Genomic DNA, 27444 nt, shown 5'->3' on the forward strand with positions numbered 1-27444 from the left:
AAATACTTACTTTCTTCTTGCATCCGAGCTAGAATCTGTACATCAGTTACATCATTTAGCTTATAATTGGATCCAATTGAATCTTCATCTAATTCTGAAGCACTTAACTCACTGTCTATAGAGGATTGAGGACTGAGTGGAGGATTTCTGTCTGATGAACTTTTCAAATTACCTTAAAAAAAAAAAAAAGATTTGAACTTTGGTATAACAAAAACTGAATAAGCATCTGTTGTAATAACTTGATATTAATTATTTGATTCAGTTCACCATTATTCTGTCTTTTCTGTTCACGAAATTCCCAAATATTGAAAATAAAAATTGACTTTATTAAGAATAAAGAGGGCTATGTCATATGTTATGGCATAAAAGCAAATCACATTTTCATTTCAATCATAACTTATCTATTCTCTTATGAAACAATTAAGCTTTCACCACGGTGCCTGGTAAGTAGGTGGTGTTCAATAAATGTTAGAGGATTCCAACTTTTACAAGACAGCCAATGAAACACCTCATAAACAAATGAATTTATAATGTGTTTTCTCCTCCCAAATTCACAGTCTTAGCCAATACCATCATCTTTTTCCCTGAATAAAAGCTTCTACTTTTCCTAAGCAAGAAAACTATAATTTGAGGAAAATCAAAATTCCTTAGAGATTTAGGAACAAACCAAAAAAAGAACACTAGGGTCATTTTTCCTACGTTATGCCATGTTTACAAAATTCTTTGTCAAACTAGTAATAGGGATCCAAGGAGTTCTCTGAAGTGTAGGAGTGAAGCACAAACATGCAACAGAGGAAATAATGAGATAAAGTATTTCATTGCTGAAAGCAAAAAGGGGGATAGAAGGCAGGTCAGAAGAATAAAGGATATACATATCCAAGAGTCTAACTTGTTTCTAAGGAAATCCTTTCATCCGATCATCAACTCCTAGTGAAGAATAAAATCCTAACACTGTCACTAATGTATCTAATACAGACTTATTTGAAACATTTGTTTCCCAGAATTCTTTACCATAGAAGTCAGCTCCCACGTGAAAGGCATATTAAGAGCAAAATAGTTGATGTTTATATTATCAAGAAGAACATAGTACATATGATAGGAGAAGTACTACAAGGTCAGGTTCAAATAGTGCCCAAATAAAATTCTTGTTAAACAAATATAGCAGATTAAACTTTTTAGTATGACAGTCATGGGTGACATAAATAGCAAGTAACAACTTATGCACAAAGCTAACAGCAGGGGCGAGAAGTTATTAGACTAGGGAGTCAAAAATTTGAGGTGGTTAACAATAACCTTAATTTTTAAGGAAGCTACAATAATTAGCTGTAACAACAGCAACAATAAGAGTTAACAGTGAATCCTAAAGAACAGTAAGCTACAGAGTAACTATTTCAGTCACAGAACCACAGCAAAACATTCTTTCCCCACTTTACAGCAGTCTACCTTCCCATATCATTTTGGACTCCACTCTTTTGGCACATACACATATAGCTTATACTATTATTTGAGTGTAATATCAAAGCTTATTAAATAAAGCTTAAGTGGTTTAATAAGAGCTTTTATTTTTAGCTTTTATAGCCCAATCAATCTATTCAGTAAAAGAAAGCATCTATTAGTTAAAAGAATCAAGCTTGTTACTCTAATCAAGCCAGATCTAAAAACTTTCAAGTACATGCTAAAGAAAACTTTACAGATGTACCCTGGTTTATCAGTACCAGGTGCTAAATAGCTCCTCACTGATATTTTCTTTAACCACTTAAAAGTCTCATAAGCACAAGAACTTGAACTATGGATGACTGAGTTATTTTCTGAGGTAGGGCAGTAAGTTAAAAACTATACCTTAATTATTCCATTTCAAATTCTCCTTACCTGAATTTCCAGGAAGTATTAGCTGTTTGACTATAGGAGGTCGCACTGGGGTTGAAGATGGAGAATTGAAACCACTGCTGTATGGGCTACTTGCACTTGGACTATAAGGACTTGTGTAACTCATGGAATTGAAAGGATTGTTATATAAATTCTGCCTCTTGAGAGCTGTGTTAATGAGAAGCGGAGAAATCAACAGAAAAGGTTAACACTTCATTCAAAATTTTTTCCTACTGGGAAATTTATTAAGTCACTATCTCAATTTAAATACAGAAACATTCTTAGAGTAGCAAGAGAAAATACACATTAATAATCCCAACAAAATAGTTCCATTATCTTAAATTGCACTGTGCAAATAAAACAGTAGCCACACCAAACATCAAAAATAATACCATAGGAAGAATATCTTCTCAACAAATTATTAGCCATTAAATTAATTTACTTCTATCTTGTCGGGAAGTTTGTTCCAACTGTATTAACTCTGAATGGTCTTAAAAAATAAAATGAATGAAAAAGTATATTTGTGTCTTCTCATTTTTAAAAAAATGTTTATTTATTTTTTGGAGAGAGAGAGAAAAGAGAGCAAGCGAGAGAGAGAGCGCAGGGGAGGGACAGAGAGTGAGGGGAGACAGAGGATCCAAAGCAGGCTCTGCACAGACAGCAGAGAGCCCGATGTGGGGCTTGAACTCAGGGACCTGAGATCATCTCCTGAGCCAAAGTCGGGTGCTTAATTGACTGAACCACCCAGGAGCCCCTGTGTTTTTTCATTTTTCTATAACAAACATTTACTGGAAAGAAAAGGGTAGAAAAAAGTATGAAATAGTGAGTTTTAAAAACAGCCTTTCCAAAGTTTGGATTTTTGTAAAAGTAAAGCAATATTGACTACTTAGGCCAGGTTAAGGTCAAACGTGAGAATTCTCTTTTTAAAAAGAAAAAAGCCTCCCTCCCTTTCCCTCAGTCTTCTGGCCCAAAAAAAGGAAGAAAAAATGTGCTATGCATGTAAGATTATAGAAACAGTACAAAAGTAGAACTAAGATATCAAGTACATACATAGAGAAAAATTACTACTTAAAATAGTATTTCTTTCTTCTACACTCTTCTAAAATCCATAGCTTAACTCAGTATTTCTGACCATTGGCAAAGCAATGTGTAGAACATACAGACAAATGTGACATCGTACTATTTCTCAAGGGGCTTACAACCAAGTAGTGCAGGCAGGAAAAAAAACAATGATTTCAGGGCAAAATGAAATGAGCACTATCATAAAGGTGCAAAGGGCTGTGGAATGATGAGACAGGATAATTCATAACAAATGAGAAAAACTAGGCACAGCTTTTTGGAAAGGGGCATTGGAGCAGTCCTGAGAGGATGAGCGGCAATCTGACAGGCCACTGAGAATGGGGAAAGCATGTGCTTCCATCTGTGTTTATCACAGGAACAAAAGCAGGGTCTTGAAAATGTATATTAGGTTCAGGGAATAAGAATGAGTGCTGTAGAAAGGTAAAGCAGATGCGTGAGGGACAAAACAGGAATACATAGCTGGGCCAGGTCGTGGAAGTCCTGGAAACTGTGCTCAGGAGAATGAACGTTATTCACTATCAGTGAATTCTGAGCAAAGGTGATATATGATCCAATCAGTTTCAGAAGAAAATTGATGGACATTTTTATGTTGAATAGATGAGACTGAACTAGGCAGTAGAGGTGACAAATACAAAAAAGAAGGATAGATATTAAAAACTAGAAGGATTACAAAAGAAAAAAAAAAATAAGGTGACTGAAGTTTCTGGTTTGCCTACTGGGCAGATAAATGGTTTGGGGTGGAAGAACATAAGTTTTTCATTGTTTTTCTGTTTAGTTTGATGATGTAGTAAGTTGGACAGTGTAGTTTTGTCCGTATTCCCCAAGAGATAAGATGCCACACTTTAAACATATTTAGAATGTAGTATCTCAGAAATACCAACCTGAGCAGAAACTGGGGTGCTAATTTCTTCCTCTTTACTTTCTGATCTCCTCTGAAGCTTATTCTCTTCCCAGTGGTTATTTATTTAATCACCAGCATTTCAAGTCCTCACCCCTTTATGTCCTCACTCTATACTATATTCCTTTTCCTAAGAAATCTCATTCATACCTATCACATCAGTTATTACCAAAGTCCAAAAACTCCCCATTATTTATATCTCCAGTCCCAAGTTTTCCTGGGCTTCAGTCCCATATGTGCTGCCCATTTAATGTCTCCTCTATGGAGCCACTGGCACCTCAGAGCCAACATTTCCACATTCAAAGCCATGATTTTCCCGCTAAAATTTAACTCTCTTCCTGGGGTTCTGACCTCAAATGATTAGTAACATTCATCCTGTCACACAAGCTGGAAACCTAGATCATTGATACTTCTCCCTTACTTCCTCAAATTTGGCTCATTCAGTTTTCCATCCACATCTCTTCATCTCCACTACCATCAACACACACTGCCCAGCTATCATTATCAACCCCCCCCCCCGCCCCGCAAAAGCACCGTACATTCATTCACTTCTAGCCTTCTCCAATCTACTCTCCATACTCCAGCTAAGCATGACCTTAACCAAAATGCAAACCTAATCACGTCTTCCTGCTCATACATACCACACCCTTGAACAACACCCTCCAATCTTTCTATTGCTTTTATTTTTATTTGTTTTTAGAGAGCGAGCGAGCGAGCATGAGCAGGGGAGAGGGGCAGGAGACAGAGACAGAGAGAATTTTAAGCAAGCTCCACGCTCAGCATGGAGCCCGCTGTGGGACTTGATCCCACAACCCGAGAATCATGATTTGTGCTGAAATCAAGAGTCAGACGCTCAACCAACTGAGCCACCCGGATGCCCCTTTCCATTGCTTTTAGAATAAGGCCTAAAACCTTTTCTTAAAAAAAAAGTATTTACTTATTTTGAGAAAGAGAGAGAACAGGGAAGGGGCAGAGGGAGAGAGAGAAATCCCAAGCAGTCTCCATCCTGTCAGCACCGAGCCCGACACAAGCCCAACACGGGGCCCAACACCACAAACCCTTAGATCATGGCCTGAGCTGAAACCAAGAGTCAGAGGCTTAACTGACTGAGTCATCCAGGTGCCCCAAGTCCAAAACCTTTAGCATAATCTATAAGGGCTTGCAAAGTCTGGCTCCTACATATCTTTCTCACATCTCTCCCTTCCCTACTCTTCTCCAGCCACCAACTTGGCTTTTTCCAGGTCTCGTGCGTGCCATACTCTCCCCGCATGCTTGCACAGGCCTCCCACAGAGCCTCTGCACACACTGTGTTCTCTACCTGGAATACCCTTATTCCCTCTTTTGCCTTCCCCCTTAAACCACTCAAATTTTTCTAAATCTTTAGGACTCAGGTCAAACATTGTCTCCTGAAGTAAAATCCCTATTTCTCAAAGCAAAGCACTCTGTACCATTCTTTTATTACGTATCACCAGTTATAAAAATTATTTGTATTAGTACATTTCCCCTAGTAGATGATAAACTCCATGAGCGCAGGTATGCTATTAGTTTTTATCATGTATCCTCTACCCTCTCCCCAAAGTCTGAAATATATCAGGCTCTCAGTAAATATTAACTGAATATATGTATGAATGAATGAGATTAAGTTGAAGAGAGGCCGCTGGATACCATATGAATGGATGAAATAATGAAAACAGACAGAAGCCAGGCAAAAGAGACCTCTGTCACCCTAAACTTAAAAGGTGGACAGATGGGGGATTGGGGAAACGGGACATTTAATGGATACAGAATTGTACAGTATGGGATGATGAAAAAGTTCTGGAGATGGTCAGTGGTGATGGCTGCACAGCAGTGTGACTGTACTCAATGCCACTGAACTGTAGATTTAAAAAAATGGTTAAAAAAATAAAAAATAAAAATAAAAAATGGTTGGGGCGCCTGGGTGGCTCAGTTAATTAAGCGTCTGATTCTTGATTTCGGCTCAGCTCATGATCCCCAGTTCATGGGATTAAGAGGATTCTCTCTCCCTCTCTCTCTCTGCCCCTCCCCCACCTGGGCAGCACACATTCTCTCTCTCAAATACACTTAAAAGAACAATTTTTAAAAATGGTTAAAGTGGTAAATTTTAAGCTATGTAAAGTTTCCAATTAAAAAAAAAAAGATGGACAAAGAAGGAAGAGCCTTCAAAGACAGCTTCAAAGAAAATAGTAGGAAGGGTGAGACAGGGTAAAAAATACAATGCACTATCATGGGGCGCCTGGGTGGCTCAGTCAGTTAAGCATCCGACTTCGGCTCAGGTCATGATCTTGCGGCTCTTGAGTTCAAGCCCCGTGTTGGGCTCTGTGCTGACAGCTCAAAGCCTGGAGCCTGCTTTGGATTCTGTGTCTCCCCCACTCTCTGCGCCCGGCCCCTCCAACTCGTGCTGTGTCTCGCTCCGTCTCTCAAAAATAAATAAATATTAAAAAAAAAACATTTTAAAAAATACAATGCACTATCATAAACAATAAGAGAAGAACATCTTCGGGACAAGTAGTAGAGCACGGCAAGGAAGCTGAGTGGGACTGAACAGAAACCATTCTCTTAGAATACAATAGCTGTATTCCCAGGAAGCTCTGACTTATCACAGAAATACATCTAATATCTCCTCACCAACTTGGAAAAGGGGGGATTTAGGACTAAGGTTGAAATTTGGAATAGCCAAATAGTTGTTTTTTCTTTTTATTTTTTTAAGTTTATCTATCCACTGAGGGGTGGGAAGAAGAGGCACAGAGAGGCAGAAAGAGAGGGAGAGGACCCCAAGCAGGCTCCACTCTGTCAGCACAGAGCCCGAAGTGGGGCTCGAACTCACGAACCCATGAGATCATGACCTGAGAGGGAATCAAGCATCAGAGGCTTAACCGACTGAGCCATCCGGTGCCCCTTTTCCTTTGACTATGTATTACACTTATAGCTGTACCTACTGCTCTGTGCATATAGCTATAAAATCTAAACACTGTCAAACAAATCCAGTACTTGATTACACCTAGTTTTGGTTCAAGAGTAACAGTTTCTCTTACACACTCCCACTACCTTTAATACCTTGTTATAATAAAGCAAAAAGCTACTTCACTCAAATTGCTATTTTTGAGGTGTTATTTTGGTTTTCCCCACGTCCAATTGACTAATTGCCAATTGCTAATAGTTCCTATTTTTTAGGATGTTTTAAACCAAGGTTTGGTAAACTGCAGCCTGTGAGCCAATTCCAGCCCACCACTTCTTTTTGTAAATAAAGCTTCCCTGGAACACAGCCATGCCCATTCATTTACGTATTATCTATGGCTGCTTGCGTCCAAGAAGGGCAAAGGGGAGTAACTGCAACAGAGACCTCATGGCCCACAAAGCCTAAGATGTTTACTATCTGGCTATTTACAGAAAAGGTTTGCCAATGCATTTATATGTTTATTTATCGACTGTCTGCCACCCCCGTTAGAATATAAGCTCTGGGAAGTAAGGGACTTTTTCGTCTATCTTATTCATTGCAATATCCTCAGAGTTGAGAACAACACCTAGCACAAAGTAGGTTATGAACATATACTGCTGAATAATGACAACTCCTAACTGTAAAATATACTTACCTTATTTCTAAGGTGAGATACAACAGTAATGGAAAGTTGTTCCTAAAGATATTTTTAATAAACATCTAAATAATATCACCTAACTGGAATGAGTTAGAAATTTTCCAGTTATTCTGAATTGTCTACTACCTTGTCTAGATATTTTTAATAATTTGGAGGCGCCTGAGTGGCTCAGTCAGTTAACTATCTAACTTTGGTTCAGGTCATGATCTCGTGGTTCATGGGTTCAAGCCCCATGTCGGGCTTAGTGCTGACAGCTCAGAGCCTGGAGCCTGCTTCAGATTCAGTGTCTCTCTCTCTGCCTGTCCCTCTCCTACTTGCCCTCTCTCTCTCTCTCTCTCAAAAATAAACAAACATTAAAAAAAACTCTTATGAATAGAATTTAAATCAAGCTCCAGGATACAATTCTAAAAACACTTAATATTCAGAAAAAAAAAAAAATTTAATTGCATAAAGGCTACTGCTTTTCCAAAAAGGATCCTCTATACACAAGGAAAAAGTAACACAGAAGTATACACAAGGAAAAAGCTCACAGAAGTTAAATAATGCACAGAGTCACAGAGTAACTAAGTGCTAGAATGAGAATGGGGTCTCTTTGGTTCCCAGCCTGTATGTTTCCACCACATCAGAATTTCCCAAGGATGGTGAGAGAACTTTAGATGATACCAAACATATTTTTAATAGTTATTTGTTTTAACTTATATTAGAAAAAAAAAGCCCTATCATATAAACCCCATTATTTCATGGATATTATTCTTTAGGATGAAGTGAAATAAAAATGAGAAGACTGCAGCAAAAAGCTATTAAGTAAATTTAACAGGGTATTATGTAATTTAACAAGCTATTAAGTAAACAAGGTTATGTGCATATGGTAAAAACCCATGATGGCATGCACAAGACTAAGAAACCACCAAGCAAAGAACTGCCTTCCTAAAAACATACCAACTCAACATCTATCTGTTTTTTGATTAAAGAAAGCAAGGAGATGAACTTACAAGTAAAATTATAGACATACCTGACATAGTTTGATCAAGTTTGTGGATAAGAGACTTTTTAGCACATTCGACATCAGGACTTGGGTAATCCAAAACTTGCCTGCACCAAACTAGTGGACTAACTGATTTCTGCATTGGTGTAAGTTTTTTCTTTGGTGATGAATACAGCCTAGAAGAAAACAAAAACAAAAACAAAAATAAAAGGTTAACATTAATTATTAAGCACAAGTTATAAGACAGGGATCCTTATGGACAGATTTAAATTAAGAGGGGGGTGTTGTAGGTGTCATGGAATGTCTTTAAAATCACCTACATTTTACTTTGTGTATAAAAAGAAAATGACACTACAACCATCAATATTAACCCATATTTCAAATGTTAAATAAACCCAAATGAAGCCAACTGTCTTAATTCTAAAATAGGTCTTATTTTTCTTTTAGTCTCATTACAAAAACTATGAGGAAACATCTGTCTTTACAATAGTTCGGTCTGTTTTCAGTAGTACTTGATCAACTCCCTAATATAACCATATCATTAAGTACTGTCTTGAAGACAGTATGAGATAAATACCTTGTTTTCCACCTGCCAGTTCACTTCCTACCACAAACCACACAAAAATCTCCCATTAGCAATCCATTCCCTTTAGTTAAGCAGTACCCACTCTTGTAGCCTTCTTTTCAAATCATGACACATCAGAAAAAAGCAATACTTTAAATCCTTAATAACTTAATATGAATGCACTTATGAAATTTACTTCAGTCTCAGGAAAAAGAATAGGACAGTATACTTTATAAGCTCCTGGGGAAGGTATACAAAAAGACAATGTGGGCAGAAGACAGGAGAGTGATACCCTTGAATTTCCTACTTCACAGTTTTTTCCTCAGATTGGTCCAGATTATGTCAATTGATATTAATTTATTTCAAATGTGATACCATATGAAAAATGTGAAGTTACTTAAATTCTAATCAGAATGGTTTCCAAATTAAGACACTTTGAGTGGAATTTATGAAGTAAACAACAGTATGCTTTATCTACAGAGTTAAATGTCTCCATAAGACCAGGAGTTAGTAATTTCACATTTTATATTAATCAAGTTAGGGCAATCAAATAAAATGTGTTCTGGTATAAACATTTAAATATATCTCTATAGTACCAGAATTGACAAACTACTTTCTAGTGACCCAATGTACATTTTCCATCCCTTTTCTCATCTCCCCTATCTATAAATTAAGTCACTCACATCAACTAGTTAGCTCTGATCAAGATAATCAAAACTAATAGGGTAAACAATCATTTCTCTAGTCAACAATCCATGGTCATTTGGATAAAAATGAAATAAAATCTCAATTTATGAAATACCTTAATAACAGTTCAAAAAGAAAACGAAACCAATGGGGTTCATTCTCTTTCCATCTTAAATACTAAAAATGTTTCATAATAAATCTCTACCTCAGCATTCCATTTTAATTGTGATAACTATCATATATAGGTATTTTAGGTTAGAAATATTTAGCAAACAAAACTATAGATGAATAAACATTAACAAAATCACTTTATGATCATTACTCTTTCAACATATAACTTTTCCCTACACTACTGGTTTCACACAATTTAATCACATGACTCATGTGTACTTAGTATGTTCCTCTACTGTTAGCTGTAAAACTAACTGTAAAAAGTTCAAGGATCAGGAATGAGCCTCAAAAACATGCTCAAAGTAACCAGACACAAAAAACACACATACTGTATGATTCCATTTATACATAATGTCTAGAAAAGGACACACCAGAAAGTAGATTAGTCATTGTCTAGGACTAGAAGAGGTAGGAATGGGGAAGAGATTTCTTTCAGAGTGATATAAATGTTCTAAAATTACATGGTGGTGATGGCTGTGGTAACAATGTCATGACTGTAAATATACTAAATTCTTGAATCTTATGATGCATTTTATTGCATATATATATTATAAAGATATGGGTAAATTCTATATTATATAAATTATATCCTGATAAAGTTTTTATTAAAAAATTATAAGGTGCTTTTAGAATCTTTAAAAATACAGAATGTACTATAAACTAAATGACTAAAACAATAATTCAAAATCAATTACACTAAGCCATCATATCTCTTATACCCTATGAATGGTAGCTCTCCTGTTTTTGTCAATGGAACCATAATTCCTTCAGTTACAAAAGCTAAAAACTCAAATTTTGGGTTCCTCCATCTGTTTTATTTCCTACCTTCACCAATAATCTATCACCAAGTCTTGCTGATCCTACATGTACAAACTTACCTTTTCCTCCACCATTCCTATATTTACTTCCCTAACTGGCAACAGAGAATGCACCTTCCTTCCATTAACAGATAAAAGTTAATGTAGTAACCTGTACATTCCTAGAGTGATGAAAAGAGGGAGACTGATTCAATAACCCGAGTATGCCAACTATCTCTTATCACTCTATCCTCTTAGTTCAGTGCCCCATTACTACCCTCAAGTCTAAAAATGGAGGCCTATGGCCCAAATGGCATTGGCAAAAAATTATTCTTTGGTCAAGGAACCTTTGGTTGAGGTTTCAAAGTATTTCTAAACCTGACAGAGGACACGTGAACTGGGTTGTAGCATGTAACTGGATCCTCTTTTAGCAAGACCAAGATGTTTCAGTCCCTGAATTTTTAAAGAAAATCCTAAACAAAAATATTTGAATACATATCATCTCCTTTGTTTGTTTCTTACAAACACATAGACTTCTTCAAAATAACTATTTCGTGAGCTAAAAACATTTTTCTCACTGGTGCTTTTGAAGTTTTTAAATAATATTTAATAACTTAATAATGTTGAATCAAAAGGGACTTATTTCTGATGGGCACAGCCAGTACATAGGTGGCTAATACAACTTACAAGGGTTGGGATTTGTCAAGTTTTCACCTGCCAAGAAAACTTGAAATGTATAACTTCATTACCCTAATTCGGCTAAAATTAAGTCATAGAGGCCCAGTGGGGAGCTGAGCCTCCACTCCTACCCAGCATCAACAAGGCAGGAGGCAGTGTGGAGTGAGCTTCTCATCTCCCTTTACCAGTTCTCTACATGTCAGTAGGGCCCAGTATAGAGTTGATTTTACACCCCATCCATCTGGAAGAAGATAGTGTGAGCCAGGGCCCCACTCTTGCTGACATGATGTCAGCATGACCTGGCAGAGAGCTGAACGTCTATCCCACGCACTATACCTAGACAAAACTGCTTACTAAAAAAGAAGAAATATGATTAGGAGTTTCACAATATAATACACAGAATATCAGGGATACAACTGGAAATCACTCACCATACCAAGAAAACAGTTAAAGTTGGGACGAAGAACAGAAACAATGAAGTCAAACTGAAAACAAAAACCAAAATGGCAGACATAAATCCAACCACACCAATAATTACACTAAATTGAATAGACTATAACCAATCTATTCAAAAGGCAGAGATGGTCGGACTGAATTAAAAAGAAAAAAAAAAAAAAAGACCCAGGCGCTTGGATGGCTCAGTTGGTTAAGCATCCAACATAGGCTCAGGTCATAATTTCATGGCTCATGAGTTCGAGCCCAGCATCAGGCTCTGCACTTTCTTTCTCTCTCTCCCCCTCTCTCCCCCCAACACTCTCTCTCTCAAAATAAATAAATTTTGAAAAATCAAACAATAAAACAAGACCTAACTATATTTTTCTGTAGAAGAAACACCTTAGATTCAAAGTCACAAGTAGGTTGAAACTAAAAGACGGGAAGATATACCATGAGAATAGTAACCATAAAAGAGCTGGAACTTAAGAAATATTACTGGAGACAAAGAGAGATCAATACATCAGGAAGATATAACAATCAAATAAAAAGATACCTAATAACAGTAATAGAATAAAAAGAAAAAGAGACAACTGAGAAATTTTATTTGGAGTTTTCAATAGCACCCTCTTAAGAGCTGAAAAAAGAGCTACATGGAAAAATCAGTAAGAATTTAGAAGTCTTGAACATTATCAAGCAATTTTACTTAACTGACAATTATGGGGCACTCTACCCATCAATAAAAGAACAGATGTTCTTTTTAAGTACACATGGGACATTCTTCAGGTCAGATCAATCTGACCATGAAAAAGTCTTTCTGAATTTAAAATAACTGAAATTCTTCAAAGTTTGTTCTCTGACCACAATGGAATTACATTAGAAATCAACAGAAAGAAATGTAGTAAATTCCAAATATTTGGAAATTAAACAACACAGTTAAAAATAACCACAGGTCAAATAATAGATCACAAGGGAAATTAGAAAATATCTTTAACTGAAAAAAACAAAAATAAAACATACCACTAATTATGTGATGAAGACAGTGAAGTACTTAGAGGAAAATTTATAATTTTTAGCACATATTAGGAAAGAAAAGAGGTCTCGAATCAACAATCTAATCATAAAAAATAAGAGCAAATTAAACCCAAGGCGTCAGAAGGGAGGAAAATATAAATATTAGTAGTAATCAGTGAAATAGAAAAATGGAAAAAAATAGAAACCAAATATGGTTCTTTGAAAAGATTCTAAAAATGCAATATCTTTAGATTTACCAAAAAAAAAAAAAGGTGAGAAAATACTAATTACAAAAATTAGAAATAAAGAGTGAACACTGCTACAAACAGGATTATAAGGGAATATTATGAACAGTTTATGCAAACAGGTTAGATAGGATATACAACTTCCTAGAAAGATACAAGTTACCAAATGGGACTCACAGAGAAACAGAGAATCTGAAGAGATTTACAAAAAGAAATTGAATTAGTAATTAGAAATCTTCCTGTAAAGAAAAACAACCCATGCCCAAATGCCTTTACCTATTAATGTTATCATCACCAAGGAAAAAATAATACCAAATCCTACACAAACTCTTTCAGAAAAATAGATCTAATGGTGAAAGAATGAATTCTTCTAGAACTGGGAATAAAGTTAAGGATGCAAGCTCTCATCATTTCTATACAATGCTACACTAGAGTGTCTCACCAGTTTCACAAGGCAAGGAAAAGTAATTAAAGACATCATATGAAAGAAGGAAGCAAAACAGTCTTTATTCACAGCCAACATGATCCTGTATATAGAAATGCTTTCGCAGGAATCTACCAAACCAAAAACACCCAACTAGAATAAATGTATTTAGTAAGGTTGTAGGATACAGGATTGACAGGCAAAACAATCATTTGTATATCTATATATTATTTCAAATATGAAATAACAAATGAAGTATAAGAGTTGTACACCAAAAACAGTAAAACACTGAGACAAATTAAAGAAAACTTAAATAAATGAAAGATGTACTATGTTCATAGACCTTAAGACTCAATATTGTCAAGATGTCAGTATTTCCAAACTGATCTACACAACACAATCTCTAAAAACAAATCTCAGCAGGCCTCTTTTATAGATATTGACAAGCTAATTCTAAAAGTTATATGAAAATGTAAAGAGCAAAGAATGTCAAAGCAATTTTGAAAAAGAAAAACCCTCAAAAAAAAAAAAAAAAAGCCCTGAAAATCTCTGGTCTTGCTTTCTTCTGATCCCTTCTATATAATGACGCTTAGTTGTTCTCTAAAATATGAATTTGAGTGTATTAACATACCTGTGCTAAAAATTCTGTGCCAGTTTCCTTTTGCCCTTATGATAGAGTCTTATCCAAAAAAAAAAAAAAAAAAAAAAAAAAAAAAAAAAAAAAAAAGGCCCCCACAGCCCTTTCAGGCATCAGCGGTGATCTGTTTCAGTACTTTTTTAAAAAGCTGCATTTCTCACTTTCATCCACCACCCAAATTTTAATAGCAACCATATGGTACTAATTTCTATTCCTGGAAAGCCCAACACTTTTGCTTCTAGGTCACACATGCATGTTGTTCCCTCTGCCTGAAACAAGCTCAATTCTTTTTGCTTATCTCATCCTCCCTTGCCCAACCTTGGTCAGACCATTCCTACTTTTGACTGTGTCTCAGCTTAAATGTCACTTAATCAGGGAAACCTTCCTAACCACCTCTCATAAGACTAGTACTATAGGTGTGCCTGGCCTGGATGGCTCAGTCAGTTAAGTGACCTGCTTGATTTTAGCTCACGTCACGATCTCATGGTTTATAAGTTCGAGCTCCTCATTGTCAGTGCAGAGCCTGGTTGGGATTCTGTCTCTCCCTCTCTCTCTCTTTCAAAATAAATAAACGAAACTAAAAAAACAAAAATAAAAAACGACTAGTAGTAAATAGTGAAGCAAGGTGTTTTAACAAAGCATCTTTGCAGCCACCTAAATATGCCTTGTTAAAAAGGAAATTCCACCTCTAACATCCACTCTAGTTACAAAAGACTTAACTTTATACTTCGTTCATTTTTGTCTTTTTGAAGTTTTTAAGTTGGTATTTATAAGTTGAAAAAAGACATTTAAAAAAATGTACTAGTGACAAAAATGCTAAAACATTGGGTGAACCTCAAAAACATTACGCTAAGTAGTAGCTAGCCACAAAAGACCATGTACTATATGAGATCATCTACATGGAATGTCTGGATAGGCCAAACTAGGAGACAAAAAGTAGATTAATGGTTGCCTAGGGATAGGAGAGGGGGTAGGGAGAAGAGAAATGGGAAGTGACTGCTAATGGGTACATGGTTTCTTTGGGGAATGTTAAAAATATTCTGAAACAAGACTATGATAATGGTTGTACTATTTTGTAAATATACTAGAAACCAATGAATACTAAAAACCACAGTACACTTTAAATAGGTGAATCTTATACTATGTAAGTTATAGTTTATAAATTAATTGGCCCTTGGGGCACCTGGGTGGCTTAGTTGGTTAAGTGTCTGACTCTTGATTTCGGCTCAGGCCATGATCTCATGGTTCATGGGGTTGAGCCCTGCATCAGGCTCTGCACTGACAGCAAAGAGCCTGCTTGGGATTCTCACTCTCCCTCTCCCTGTGACCCTACCCAGCTTGTGCACTCTCTCTCAAAATAAATAAACTTAAAAAAGAAAAAGAGAGCGAGAACATTAAAAAAAAGAAATTGGCCCTCGAGATATTACTTTTTCCCTTAGATCATTACAGAAGAATTAAAAATCATTAAATATAATTTATGTATATTGTTAAATACTGAGAGAACTAGTAGGAATATAAGAATATTAATATTATGAAACTGACAGTAATAACGCACATTTTGGCCCATATGCCACACATGCCTGTATAATATGACTGATGATAAGAACAACTAAGAATGCAACTTTATTATTTTTTAAAAGATGTAACAACTTTCAGTAATATAAGAATGTATAAATGTAAGGAGTGATAACAACCCTCCTCCCCCTACCAATTCTATCCCCTCAAATTATTTGCAGTTTGGAATATGTCTCTCCTGACTTTCCAATGAATGTATAATAGACATATAATTAAATGATAGGAAGGGAAACTGGAGTTAATTAAATGATAGGAAGGGAAACTGGAGTTTACTTTGCTGAATTTATGGTAACCACAGTAATCACTTTTCATACTGTAGTTAGCTAAAAGCAAAGTAGTGAAGCTAAGAACAACAAAGATTTAATTTTAAGGTAAAAATAAAATTATATTAAAATTATTACTGAAATCTATGTCTTTAATAATTAGTCAACTTTCTACAGGCCAAGAAAAATAATCAGATTTTAATACCTCAAAACCAAACTTCTCTATTTATTATGGCATATTCAAGACAAAAAACAAAAACAAAAAACCCAAAAAACAAAAAAACAGAGCCTGTCTTCACAGTTTCAATGCACAATCCCTGGCACAGTGACTGACATTTAGAGACGGCCAAATACTTGCATCTGAATGAAGACTGAATAAAACAACCATGATTACAATATTAAAAAATGTATATGAAAAAAAGATAAAGGAAACATACCAAAGTAAGATCAGGGTGACTATTCTGAGATTGTAATTTTGTTTCTATTTTTATAATTTTATGATTTTGTAAAACTTTCATTAATAGAAGTATCTTTGGTTTTACCCACAACTAAAAATAATTTAGTAATTCTAAACTCTTAGGATACATTGCTTTATAAAGATTTACTAAGCTTTCTCAATCAGTAAGGCAATAATAAGTGCTATTATTATTATTTGTATTTTACTAAATGTTTATTACATGCCAGGAATGATTTCAATATTTTAAATATACTAACTCTGGGAATGTAAGCTGGTGCAGCCACTCTGGAAAACAGTATGGAGGTTCCTCAAAAAATTAAAAATAGAACTACCCTACGACCCAGCAATTGCACTACTAGGCATTTATCCATGGGATACAGGTGTGCTGTTTCAAAGGGACACATGCACCCCCATGTTTATAGCCGTACTATCAACAATAGCCAAAGTATGGAAAGAGCCCAAAAGTCCATCGATGGATGAATGGATAAAGAAGATGTGGTGTATACACACACACACACACACACACACACACACACACACACACACACACACACAATGGAGTATTACTCAGCAATCAAAAAGAAATGAAATCTTACTATTTGCAACTACGTGGATGGAACTGGAGGGTATTATGCTAAGTGAAATTAGTCAGAGATAGACAAAAATCATATGACTTCACTCACATGAGGACTTTAAGAGGCAAAACAGATGAACATAAGGGAAGGGAAACAAAAATCATATAAAAACAGGGAGGGGGGACAAAACAGAAGAGACTCATAAATATGGAGAGCAAACTGAGGATTACTGGAGGGGTTGTGGGAGGGGGGACAGGCTAAATGGGTAAGGGGTACTAAAGAATCTACTCCTGAAGTCATTGTTGCACTATATGCTAACTAATTTGGATGTAAATTTAAAAAAATAAAATTAAAAAAAATAAAAATAAATATACTAACTCAATCTTCACAACAAAGCCATGAATAGGTGCTATCAGAATCCCCATTATACAGATAAGGTCACCAAGGCACAATGAGATAAATGACAGAGATATAAATGTCCAAAGTGACATAGTTATTAAGTGACAAAACTAGGATTACTCCAGAACCTACTCTCTTAAGTATTATGCTTTAGTGCCTAAGGAGGCCCCTGGCTGGCTCAGTCAGTAGAGCATGGAACACTTGATCTCAGGGTCCTGAGTTCAACCCACATTAGGGGGTAGAATTTACTTAACAAAGAAGAAAAAAAAAAAAAAAAAAAGACTTCAACATAGTAGTCATTCTAATGGTTCCTGCTGTTCCCTGTTCTCTTTTCCTAAGCCCTACCAACCATAAAGTATAAAGTTGTAATCGATCCCACTATTACAATAAAAAAAATCACAACTCAACTGAAGAACATCTTCATTTCATATATGTAATAAGGGACTTTTTGAAATTTTAGATTAATTATGCCATTAACTATTATATTTAGTCCATTAGCTGACTTGCAGGCATATATACTACATTTATATGAAGAAATATAAAATACTCTTCTGGTTTTCAGAGGACTGTCATCAGTATTACTAATAATAATGGTAATTATTAGCAAGGCAAATTCATTAAGAAATTCTTACAGCAGTTTACAAGCACTGAAGTGACATTAGCTGCAGGGTAGGATACATATATAAACAGAAGGTATGACAGCAGAATACAACATGGTTACCAAAACACAAAGCAGAGCAAGCAAACAGAAAAGAATGAAGAAAAGCTTTAAAGTAGTGGATTCTAAAGTTTTAGACAGTGATACTCTACGTTTCCATTTTCATTTCACAAACCTCTTGATTATCATTCCAGTATGGCAAGAGTTTTTTTAAGAAAATGAAAAGAATTTTGATATTCCCTGGAATTCTACAAAAGTGAGGCTGGAAATTACCTCTTTAAAAAGACAATCTTCTACTGTTGAGGCATAGCCACATACTGCTGGGAACAATAGTTACAGTGGGACCAACCTAGAGTGCCGCAATCAAAAATTGAATTGTTTGGTTTTTGGGTTTTTTTTTGTTTTGTTTTTGACAAAAGACATCAGGAAGGCTGGGAGTCTCAAACTATACCACCAGACTGTGCAAATTTTGACAATAGCTGTAAAGCAAGACAATCCTTATGCATACTGACTAAACATAGATTTTCAGCCACCATCACATACATAGATAACAATTACTACTCATAGTATTTTTTAGTCCACAGAGAACATACATGGTTATAGGTTTATACATATTTACATACAGATACGTAGGTTACATGTATATGTAAAAAACATGTACATTTTTTTTTAACTTTTATTTATGTATTTTGAAAGAAAGAGAGAGAATGCCAGAGAGGGACAGAGGGGGGGGGGGAAAGAGGATCTGAAGTGGGCTCCGTGCTGACAGCAGAGAGCCTGATGTGGGGGCTCGAACTCACCAACCATGAGATCGTGACCTGAGCTGAAACCAAGAGTCAGATGCTTAAGTGACTGAGCCACCCAGGCACCCCAACATGTATTCTTTTGGAGTACCTTGCTTGTTAATAGCTAACTTTATTGGTGAAATGCCTTAAACAGTAATTTTATCTGTAGAAGCCATACAACTTACGGATAACAAGTCGTAACTTTTAGCCAATGACATACCCTTCAAATCCCAGATAATAATGCATACTCTAATGACTTTTAGCAGTTTGTCCATTAAGGTTTGGTTTTAAAAATTAATAGGGGTGCTTGGGTGGCTCGATCATCTAAGTGTCCAACTCTTGATTTCAGCTCAGGTCATGATCTCAGAGTTTACAAATTCGAGCCCTCCATCGGGCTGTCTGCTGTTATCGCAGAGCCTGCTTCAGATCTCTCCCCCCTCTCTCTGTGCTCCCACTCATGCTCGCTCTCACTCTCTCAAAATAAATAAATGTTAAAAAATTTTAAATTAATATATTTTTCTTAAGAAAGTTTCTGCACAAATATCTGAGAAAAAGTATGAGAGCATAAAGTTAGAATCCACAAAAAACTGGAAACACAGGTTTATTAATACAATAAAGACTAAACAACTGTTCTATCAGAATTTTCTATTTGCAGTGCTCTTAAAGGTTCTAAACTTAGTTTCTTAAATTATGAAATTAAAATATTTTACCACTTTGTGAAAATACGAAGAATAGGAGGAATCTAAATACATGTATTTAGATACATATATGTTTAAATATTTGTATTTAAATATATGTGTTTATCGTCAACACTGGGTTAGCCTAAAATTACAGGTAACTGAAGTGCTACAGAAAACTTGGCAATATTCTTATGTTACATGCCAGAGTAGAGGTAAGAGAGAAGGGTACACTGTACTCTGTTCATAGAACTAAAGTTAATATTAGGACCAGCTCAGACATTCTCTTTTCTTTTTCTTTGGAGTTATATAAAAAGAAAGGTAAGAGTGGGTATGTGAGAATTCCTGACATATACTGTATATCGAAATGGTTAGAATGCATAAAATACTTTTGAGAAGCAAGAGGGACAGTGTTTTTAGAACTGGCATTGTCCTAGAAAGAAAACCCAATCTAGTCCTCCATTATTAACATTTGTAGTTGTGTGTCTATACAATTTATATATAATTATATAACTGTCTTTCATATGAGACTCCAAGCACCTCAAGGGCAGGAATAATACTTCCCATCAACTCTTATGCTCTACCTTCAACCTCAAAGAAACCTGTCGGGCACACAGTAAAAAAGGAATTTGATATTGCAGAATGAAATGAAGGAAATAATTATAAAGAATCCATAATAAGTGCATAAAAAGAATGCACTTTTTCTTGAAAAATTATACACAGAATCTATAGTTATTCTTGACTGTACCACTCAGTAACTCCAGTTGTTGGAGGGGCAGAACTAAATTCTTTCTATTTCAATTTATGTCCATTCCACCTCATTTGTTCCTTTCAAAATACCCACAACAATTAATCAGGATCTCTCCCAAGTGGCAGTAATCAAATTATCCCAGGGTCTTTAAGAGGATAAATTTAACTTATTCTCCGGTCCCTTAACTTTCTTCTTTTCCCATCAGTTTTTCCCGTATCACTTACTAAAGTTTAACTACCAAAGCTAGAAGTCATGACACAAGGGTCTGAAAATACATGTTACAAGTGTAAAACTGAGCTCTTCTATTTCTTCACACATTTTCTACATCACAGGATTTTTATTATTCTATCAACTGCCATCTCAGAGGATACAACTATAAATTTGTTCCTACTATTTTATTCTATATTTACTGGATACTTTTTTAATTTGAAGAAGTCTTATGTTTCATCATAACCAACTATCATTCTTTGGACATATATCATTTTCAATTTCAAACAATTCTAGTCCTAATTTTTTTCATGGGTGTCATCGAGCTCCGGAGGTTAACTATAACATCCCCCAAAATCAAATACCTCCAAACAAACATAAAACGGCAACAGTCAACGAATGAAAAATTTTATGCTAACCTTGACTATTTTCTCTCTCCCCGTATTCAATGTGTTCAATCAACACTTCCTATCCATTCATTAATGCCCCTAAAATCCATCCCTTCCTTTTCATTTCCACTAACTTCACCCAAGCCTAAACCCTCATCTCACCCAACATGAACAATTATAATAGTCTCAAGTGGTTTCCCCATACCTACTAGACTTCCCAAGCTATCCTCTACCCACTACCATTTAGCTAAAATACAGATCAGTATAACATTGTTTCGCAGCTCAAAAAACGTCCTCATCGGCTAGAGTCCCCAGCTTAATTTTCTTTTTTTTTTTTTAATTTTTTTTTTTTTTAACGTTTATTTATTTTTGAGACAGAGAGAGACAGAGCATGAACGGGGGAGGGTCAGAGAGAGGGAGACACAGGATCTGAAACAGGCTCCAGGCTCTGAGCTGTCAGCACAGAGCCCGATGCGGGGCTCGAACCCACAAACCGTGAGATCATGACCTGAGCCGAAGTCGGCCGCTTAACCGACTGAGCCACCCAGGCGCCCCCCCCAGCTTAATTTTCAAGATCCTTTTATCTGATCCAAAACTACATCCTCTGATCTTCTCTCCCATATACTCCAGTAAAAAAAAATAAATAAGAGTAAAACAAAACAAAACAAAACACTCCTGTCCAGCCAAACTGGCCAAATAAATGTTCACTTCATTATCTTGGACAGTTAAACCACAGATGTCTTCGTTCATAGTTCTTTTTACTATGGGGGCTGGGGAGGGTGCAGAATTTTTTTTCCATTTTCCTTATCTAATCTCAGCCTTACTTAAAGACCAATTCAAGACTTGCCTCTTTTATGAGGCTTTCCAACAACCACAGTTCTAATCCCTACTTCTTATCATCTTAACACAGTACTCTACTCATAGTAAGTATACAATGTATATTTGGTGATTAACTGGAAGGGTGATCGTTTATCCACTTTGTACAGGGAAGTCCTCAAGCCTGTTGTTCTGGCATCCCAGCACTCCCTTGACTCTCAAAGTGTCCAGGTTTGTACAATTTAGTTTTGTTAAATTTCAAACATTACTATTTTATGATTTAGAAATGTAAACGGAACACAGTTATCAGAATGAAATACTTACTCCTGCAATACTGCACTAAATATTCCTGGTTAAGTTGACACTATCACAAGTATGCTGTAAGGCAATACTTGGGGTGATTTTGCCCCAGGAGACATGTGGCAATGTCTGGAGGCATTTTTGTCTGCTAAACCCTACAACGCACAGGACAGCCTCCACAACAAAGAATTATCTGGCCCAAAATGTCAATATCCTCATAGAAGAAAGCTAGTTAGACCAAAATACTATTTTTAAACAATGTAGATATCTTATAAAAGGAACAAATCTGATCTTTAATCATTTGGTTTGATATGGTGATTTTTATGAAGTTATAAATAGTTGGGATGAAATGGAAAGAATATCACTCGACTCAATACTTTGGTTTGAAGTATTAAGTTTTTACCATGTGCTTCTGGGCACAAGAGGTTGAGAAAACTCAGAGGCTTAGTTTTCTAGCCCTTAAGCATAGCTGTGTCTTCTGTTCCCACCTATATACTATCTCTGTACTAATCTTTCTGAAACACCATTTTGCTAAGAATATTCCAACACTCAAAAAAATCTCCTCCTACATTTCACGGGACGCCCACAACATGGTCTCTAGCCCAATGATTCAACTTTATTTCTCACTTGTTCCCCAACAAACTTCACTGAAGTATCTTCACAGGCTTTCTCTTTATCCTACTCAAATATAGCATTCATCCTTTTCCCTGCACTTTTTGATTCTGACAGAATAGCAAGAAATACCCTTCCACCTGTACCTAAATCCTATGTCCCAGCTGTCACATTCAAGGCCATAATAAGCCTTTCTTCTATGAACTCTCATTGTTGGTTTCACAGAGAACCAAATTCCAAGTTCATTCTGTCTCCAAGCTAAACTGTAAGTACCTTGAAGGCTTAGTATTAACTTCCACCTTGTCATTTAATCAAATATTAATGTAGCGGCCATCAGTGGCCAGGCATGGTGTTAGACAGGAATTCAAAGATGAATTAGGACAAGACTAGATTATACATAGTGCTGTTTGCTAGCCTCTCTCATTCATTTGCTCTAAACCATTGAGGCCTACCTATAATGTCTGCTTGTCAAGTTCCAAACCTCTAGACTCAGGTTTCTAGGATTCATCAATTTTTTTTTGTTTTTTGTTTTTTAATCCTCTCCAGAGCAGCCCTAGCTAAGAATAACCAGTGGCAAACGAGAATTTTACGATGACAAGTCAACACAAGACCCATTATCTCCCGCTCAGAGAGGAAATTAGCAGGCCTACTCAAAAGATATTCACATCCTGAAGTTACTAAATTCTTTCTAATATTAATAAAGACAAACATTCTAACTGCATTATATTTACAAAATACAGTAATAATTAGGCACTAAATACATACTTAAAACTTCCTCACTAACTCAATAACATCTGTTAAATTCCATTCCTCAATGTTATCAGACTTACAGTCCACTTACAAACTTAGCCTGGCCCACCCCAGCTCCTTACTCATACCTTTCAATTCAAACAAAACAACCCTTTACAGCCACAGAAAATGGGTGCTTTTTCACTCTCTCACAGAGAAACAGCAAAAGCTCTAGAATGGAGGGCTGTGTGTGGGAGGGGTTTCCTTCTAGTAAACTACAGAAGTAGGATATGGTTTGATTCATCCTCATGAATTCTAAACCTCTAATTTTTAACTAAGCACTATCTCCCTCTTTACCTTATCTTTCCAAATATGTTCACAAATTTCAAATCTGATATTATGGTATTATCTTGTTCTTAATATTTTTCACATTTCAAGGAGATACAGTCACTTTTTCTTTTCCTACCTATAGTCCTTTAACACTTTTAAGAAATTTCACCTTGATTCCAGCATTTGAGCCTTTTCAAAGTCAAAGCAAACTGTATGTTTTGCATTTTTTTGAGCCACACCTAGTTTAAAGGCCTAGTTTTTAAAAACCTTTCTCTTAAATAAGCTAGTTTGTTCCTAAAGGTGTCCATTTCCTCCATAATTTAGATTTCTAAATGAAAGACCCCAGAGGATGTGATTTTGAGTAAATGGAACAGGCAAAATAAGAACTTATATTGCCTAAAGTCTTAAAACTTACATACTTTTTACATGTTCATTTTTTGCTACTAAACTAGCACAACAGTCAACATGCAGTGTGCCTTGGCTAGTATGACTCCTTACCATAAGGAACAGTATATTATTATCATAACTCAATCTATTTACATTAAGTCACTTATTAAAAAAAAAAGTCAAAATTAGTTTACAGATACAGTTCTAGAAATGTCCCTAGCAAAAGGACAAGGAGGCAAGAGCCTTGGTAAGTGGAGGGAAAAGGGAAGAAGCCCTTTTGAGCCACAAGGGCATCAGTACCAGTTTCCCTGGAAGTTTGGCATATGATTTCTTTAACCAGAAGGCTCGCAAGATGTGAGCTACACACAGCTTTGGGGTTATCTGATATTCCTGGACAATAAAAAAGAATCACATCTCAACAAAAACAGATTACATACTTTATTTAAAGGTAAATCTGGCAGACATTAATATTTACACTCAGGTAATTTCATTTTTAAAATGCAAAGTTAAAAACAAGAGTAGTTGATAAAATCATACACATCAGCTGACTTGGGCTCCAGTTCTATCAAAAACATGTCTACATTTACTGGAACTGGGGTGCCTGGAAGGCTCAGTTGGTAAGTGTCTGACTCTTGATTTCAGCTCAGGTCTTGATCTTAGGGTTTATGAGATCGAGCCCTGCATTCCCCACACCAGGCTCTGTGATGATGGTATAGAGCCTGCTTCGGGTTCTCGCTTTCCTTCCCTCTCTTTGTCCCTCCCCACAACTCTCAAAATAAATCAACATTAAAAAACAAAAATAAACTTATTGGAACCAAGATTTCTTCATCATTGATATATAATCTTACTACCATTAAGTAATAAGAAAAGCATCAATGGCTTTTCAATGTATCATATTATATTATGATCCCTACCTATGTGACCACAAAGTAATGAAACTGACTTAAATCTTATAAATAGGATTTTTTAAATTATAAAAGCATTTTGTGTTCGTAACAGGAAATTTAGAAATGACAAGTACAAACAAGTTTAAAACAAGGTGCTGTTATCCTAACAAAGAGACACCACTATTTTGATTAATTTTAAAAATGATTTTTAACAACAGACACTGTATCTAGACAGCACTTCCTTCTTTAGTTTATCATGGAAGAGTACGGATTCAATACTGCCAGTATTCAGAATGTGTCTGAAACTGGCATAGGGGTCATGAGAGTCAGCCAAGAAATTTGGTCTTATTATTTTACAGCTGCACCGCACTTCAATCTAACATCACTGACAATCAGATTGATTCAATTTAATTTAATGTAACTGAACTCTTACTACACACAAGGTACTGAGAGCCTGTTCAGGCCCATGAAGATGAATATGATACAGTCCTTCTCCTTAAACTGCTCACAACCTAGACTAGAGAGACCAAAGTACAAGGCTGTTGTGTTACATATGCTCTAAAAAGGATATATAAACAGGTAACGCTGAAGAGGATGTAAACCAAGCAGGATATTCAGAATTTCACAAAGGAAAGAAAAAGGTGCTCTGCTGTAGAATGAACATCAGAGCATGCCACCAAGCATGAATGTCCATAAAGTTTGCTGGCAACAGTAAGTAAATATGGGGAAAAGGTGAACTGGAATTGGATTGCTGAGGACTTCAAATACCTTGCGAACCCATTTTTATTCACTAGCATAATAATGACTTTTGACCGCTTTCAAAACTCATACCTACCCTCAAGAGGAAAAGAATCTTCCATTACTGAGGATATTCAGAGAAATGTACCACAGATTTGGGGGGGGGGGGGGGAATCTATGATGCTTCCATTGCTAAAGATCTCTCCCACATTTAAACTTAGCACTTTGTCTTAAAGGTATCTTATGCTCCCAAAGAGATTGCAATATTTTAATCACAGAAACAGAGTTAAAAGAACACTTAGAAGTAACATAATTCAACCAATTTTTACCTCTTTGTAACATCCTTTGTCACAGGACCATTCAGCAGTCTTTGCCGTTGAAGGTTATTTATGTTTTTTGTTGTTGTTGTTTTTTAAAGATTTTTATTAAATGTAATCTTTATCCTCAGTGTGGGGCTCAGATTCACAACCCTGGGATCAAGAGTCTCATGCTCCACCGACTGAGCCGGCCAGGTGCCCCTGAAGGGCGCTACACTTTTTAAAGACAGCCTGTACCATCTAAAAACAGCTCTATTTGAAAATTCTACCTTACATTAAACAAAAATTTGCCTGCCTCTTACACCTATTGTTCTAGTAATGATCTCCAGAGTTATACAGAATAAATCTAATAATACTCATTACAGTCCTTCAAAAACATTCTAAAAATGTTTAAAAATCATTCTCTTCCCAAAGCTAAATACCTGTAGGTTAAATAAGCCAAGATAAAATGTTTCTCACTAGACATGATTTTCAGGCTTAGCATGAATCGCAATTCATTGTATTAGCTATGTGACTTTAACTGTTTTATGTGCAAAATGTTACATGACACATCCTACAACATAGATGGAACTTTGAATTAAATAAGCCAGACAGAAAAGGGCAAATACCATAGGATTTCACTTATATGAGGTACCTAGGGTAGTCAAATTCATGGACATGGAAGGTTGAATGGTAGTTGCCAAGGGGCACAGAGAATAGGGAAATGGGAAGTTACTGTTTCTACAGAATGTCAATGTGGAAAGGTAAAAACTTCCGGAGATGGATGGTGGTGATGATTGCATAACAATGTATATGCCACTGAATTGTACACTTAAAAATGGTTAAAATGGTAAATTTTTTATTTTGTACATTTTACCACAATAAAAAATGGAGATAACTCAAAATTGTACAGATTAAATGATTTGCCATGCATAAAATGCCTTATACAATACTTTGTATGCAGAACATAATTCAACAATAGTGACTGCAACATATTTTACCAATTATTTGGCCCTTCTTGGCCAAACTCCATTTTTTAAGAAAGTAAGAACCTGCATTATCTTGTCTCTCAGTGTTCCCAACACTGTGCTGTTCATATATGGGACTCTAAGTATTTGTTCTATTAATAAAAAAAAAAAACTAGGGAAGCCTGGGTGGGTCAGTCAGGTAAGTGTCCAACTATTGATTTTGGCTCAGGTCATGACCTCATGCTTAGTCCGATTGAGACCCGAATCGGGTTCTGTGCAGGCAGCTCAGAGCTTGTGTGGGATGCTCTCTTGGCTCCCTCCCCAACTCACGCTTTTTCTCTCAAAATAAATGAATAAACTTTTGGAAGAAAAAAAAAAGATCAGTCACATTAGTATCACTGGAAAATCACTATGCATAACTTCTTAATTCATTTAAAACACACACGAGCTGCATTACTTTAACCTCTTCATGGTATTTAGATGTCTAGAAAACTAACTTCAGGATGTTAATCAGCAAATAACTGCCAAACTATTTAGATAAGTAATAATTAT

The 27444-nt window shown here is 35.9% G+C and overlaps 1 protein-coding gene across 2 annotated transcripts in view; it reads right to left on the reverse strand.

The window, feature by feature from the left end:
• SLAIN2 (SLAIN motif family member 2) overlaps nucleotides 1–27444 on the reverse strand; it is a 72200-nt gene that overhangs the window by 31856 nt on the left and 12900 nt on the right. For both annotated transcript variants that reach the window (XM_042936436.1, XM_042936437.1), the window contains exons 2-4: nucleotides 8471–8619; nucleotides 1870–2034; nucleotides 11–172 (exon numbers count right to left, since the gene is read on the reverse strand). In XM_042936436.1, coding sequence (XP_042792370.1) covers nucleotides 11–172; nucleotides 1870–2034; nucleotides 8471–8619 — 476 coding nt within the window. The remainder of the gene's footprint in view (nucleotides 1–10; nucleotides 173–1869; nucleotides 2035–8470; nucleotides 8620–27444) is intronic.

This window comes from Panthera leo, chromosome B1 (assembly GCF_018350215.1).
Source record: "Panthera leo isolate Ple1 chromosome B1, P.leo_Ple1_pat1.1, whole genome shotgun sequence".
Lineage (NCBI taxonomy): Eukaryota > Metazoa > Chordata > Mammalia > Carnivora > Felidae > Panthera > Panthera leo.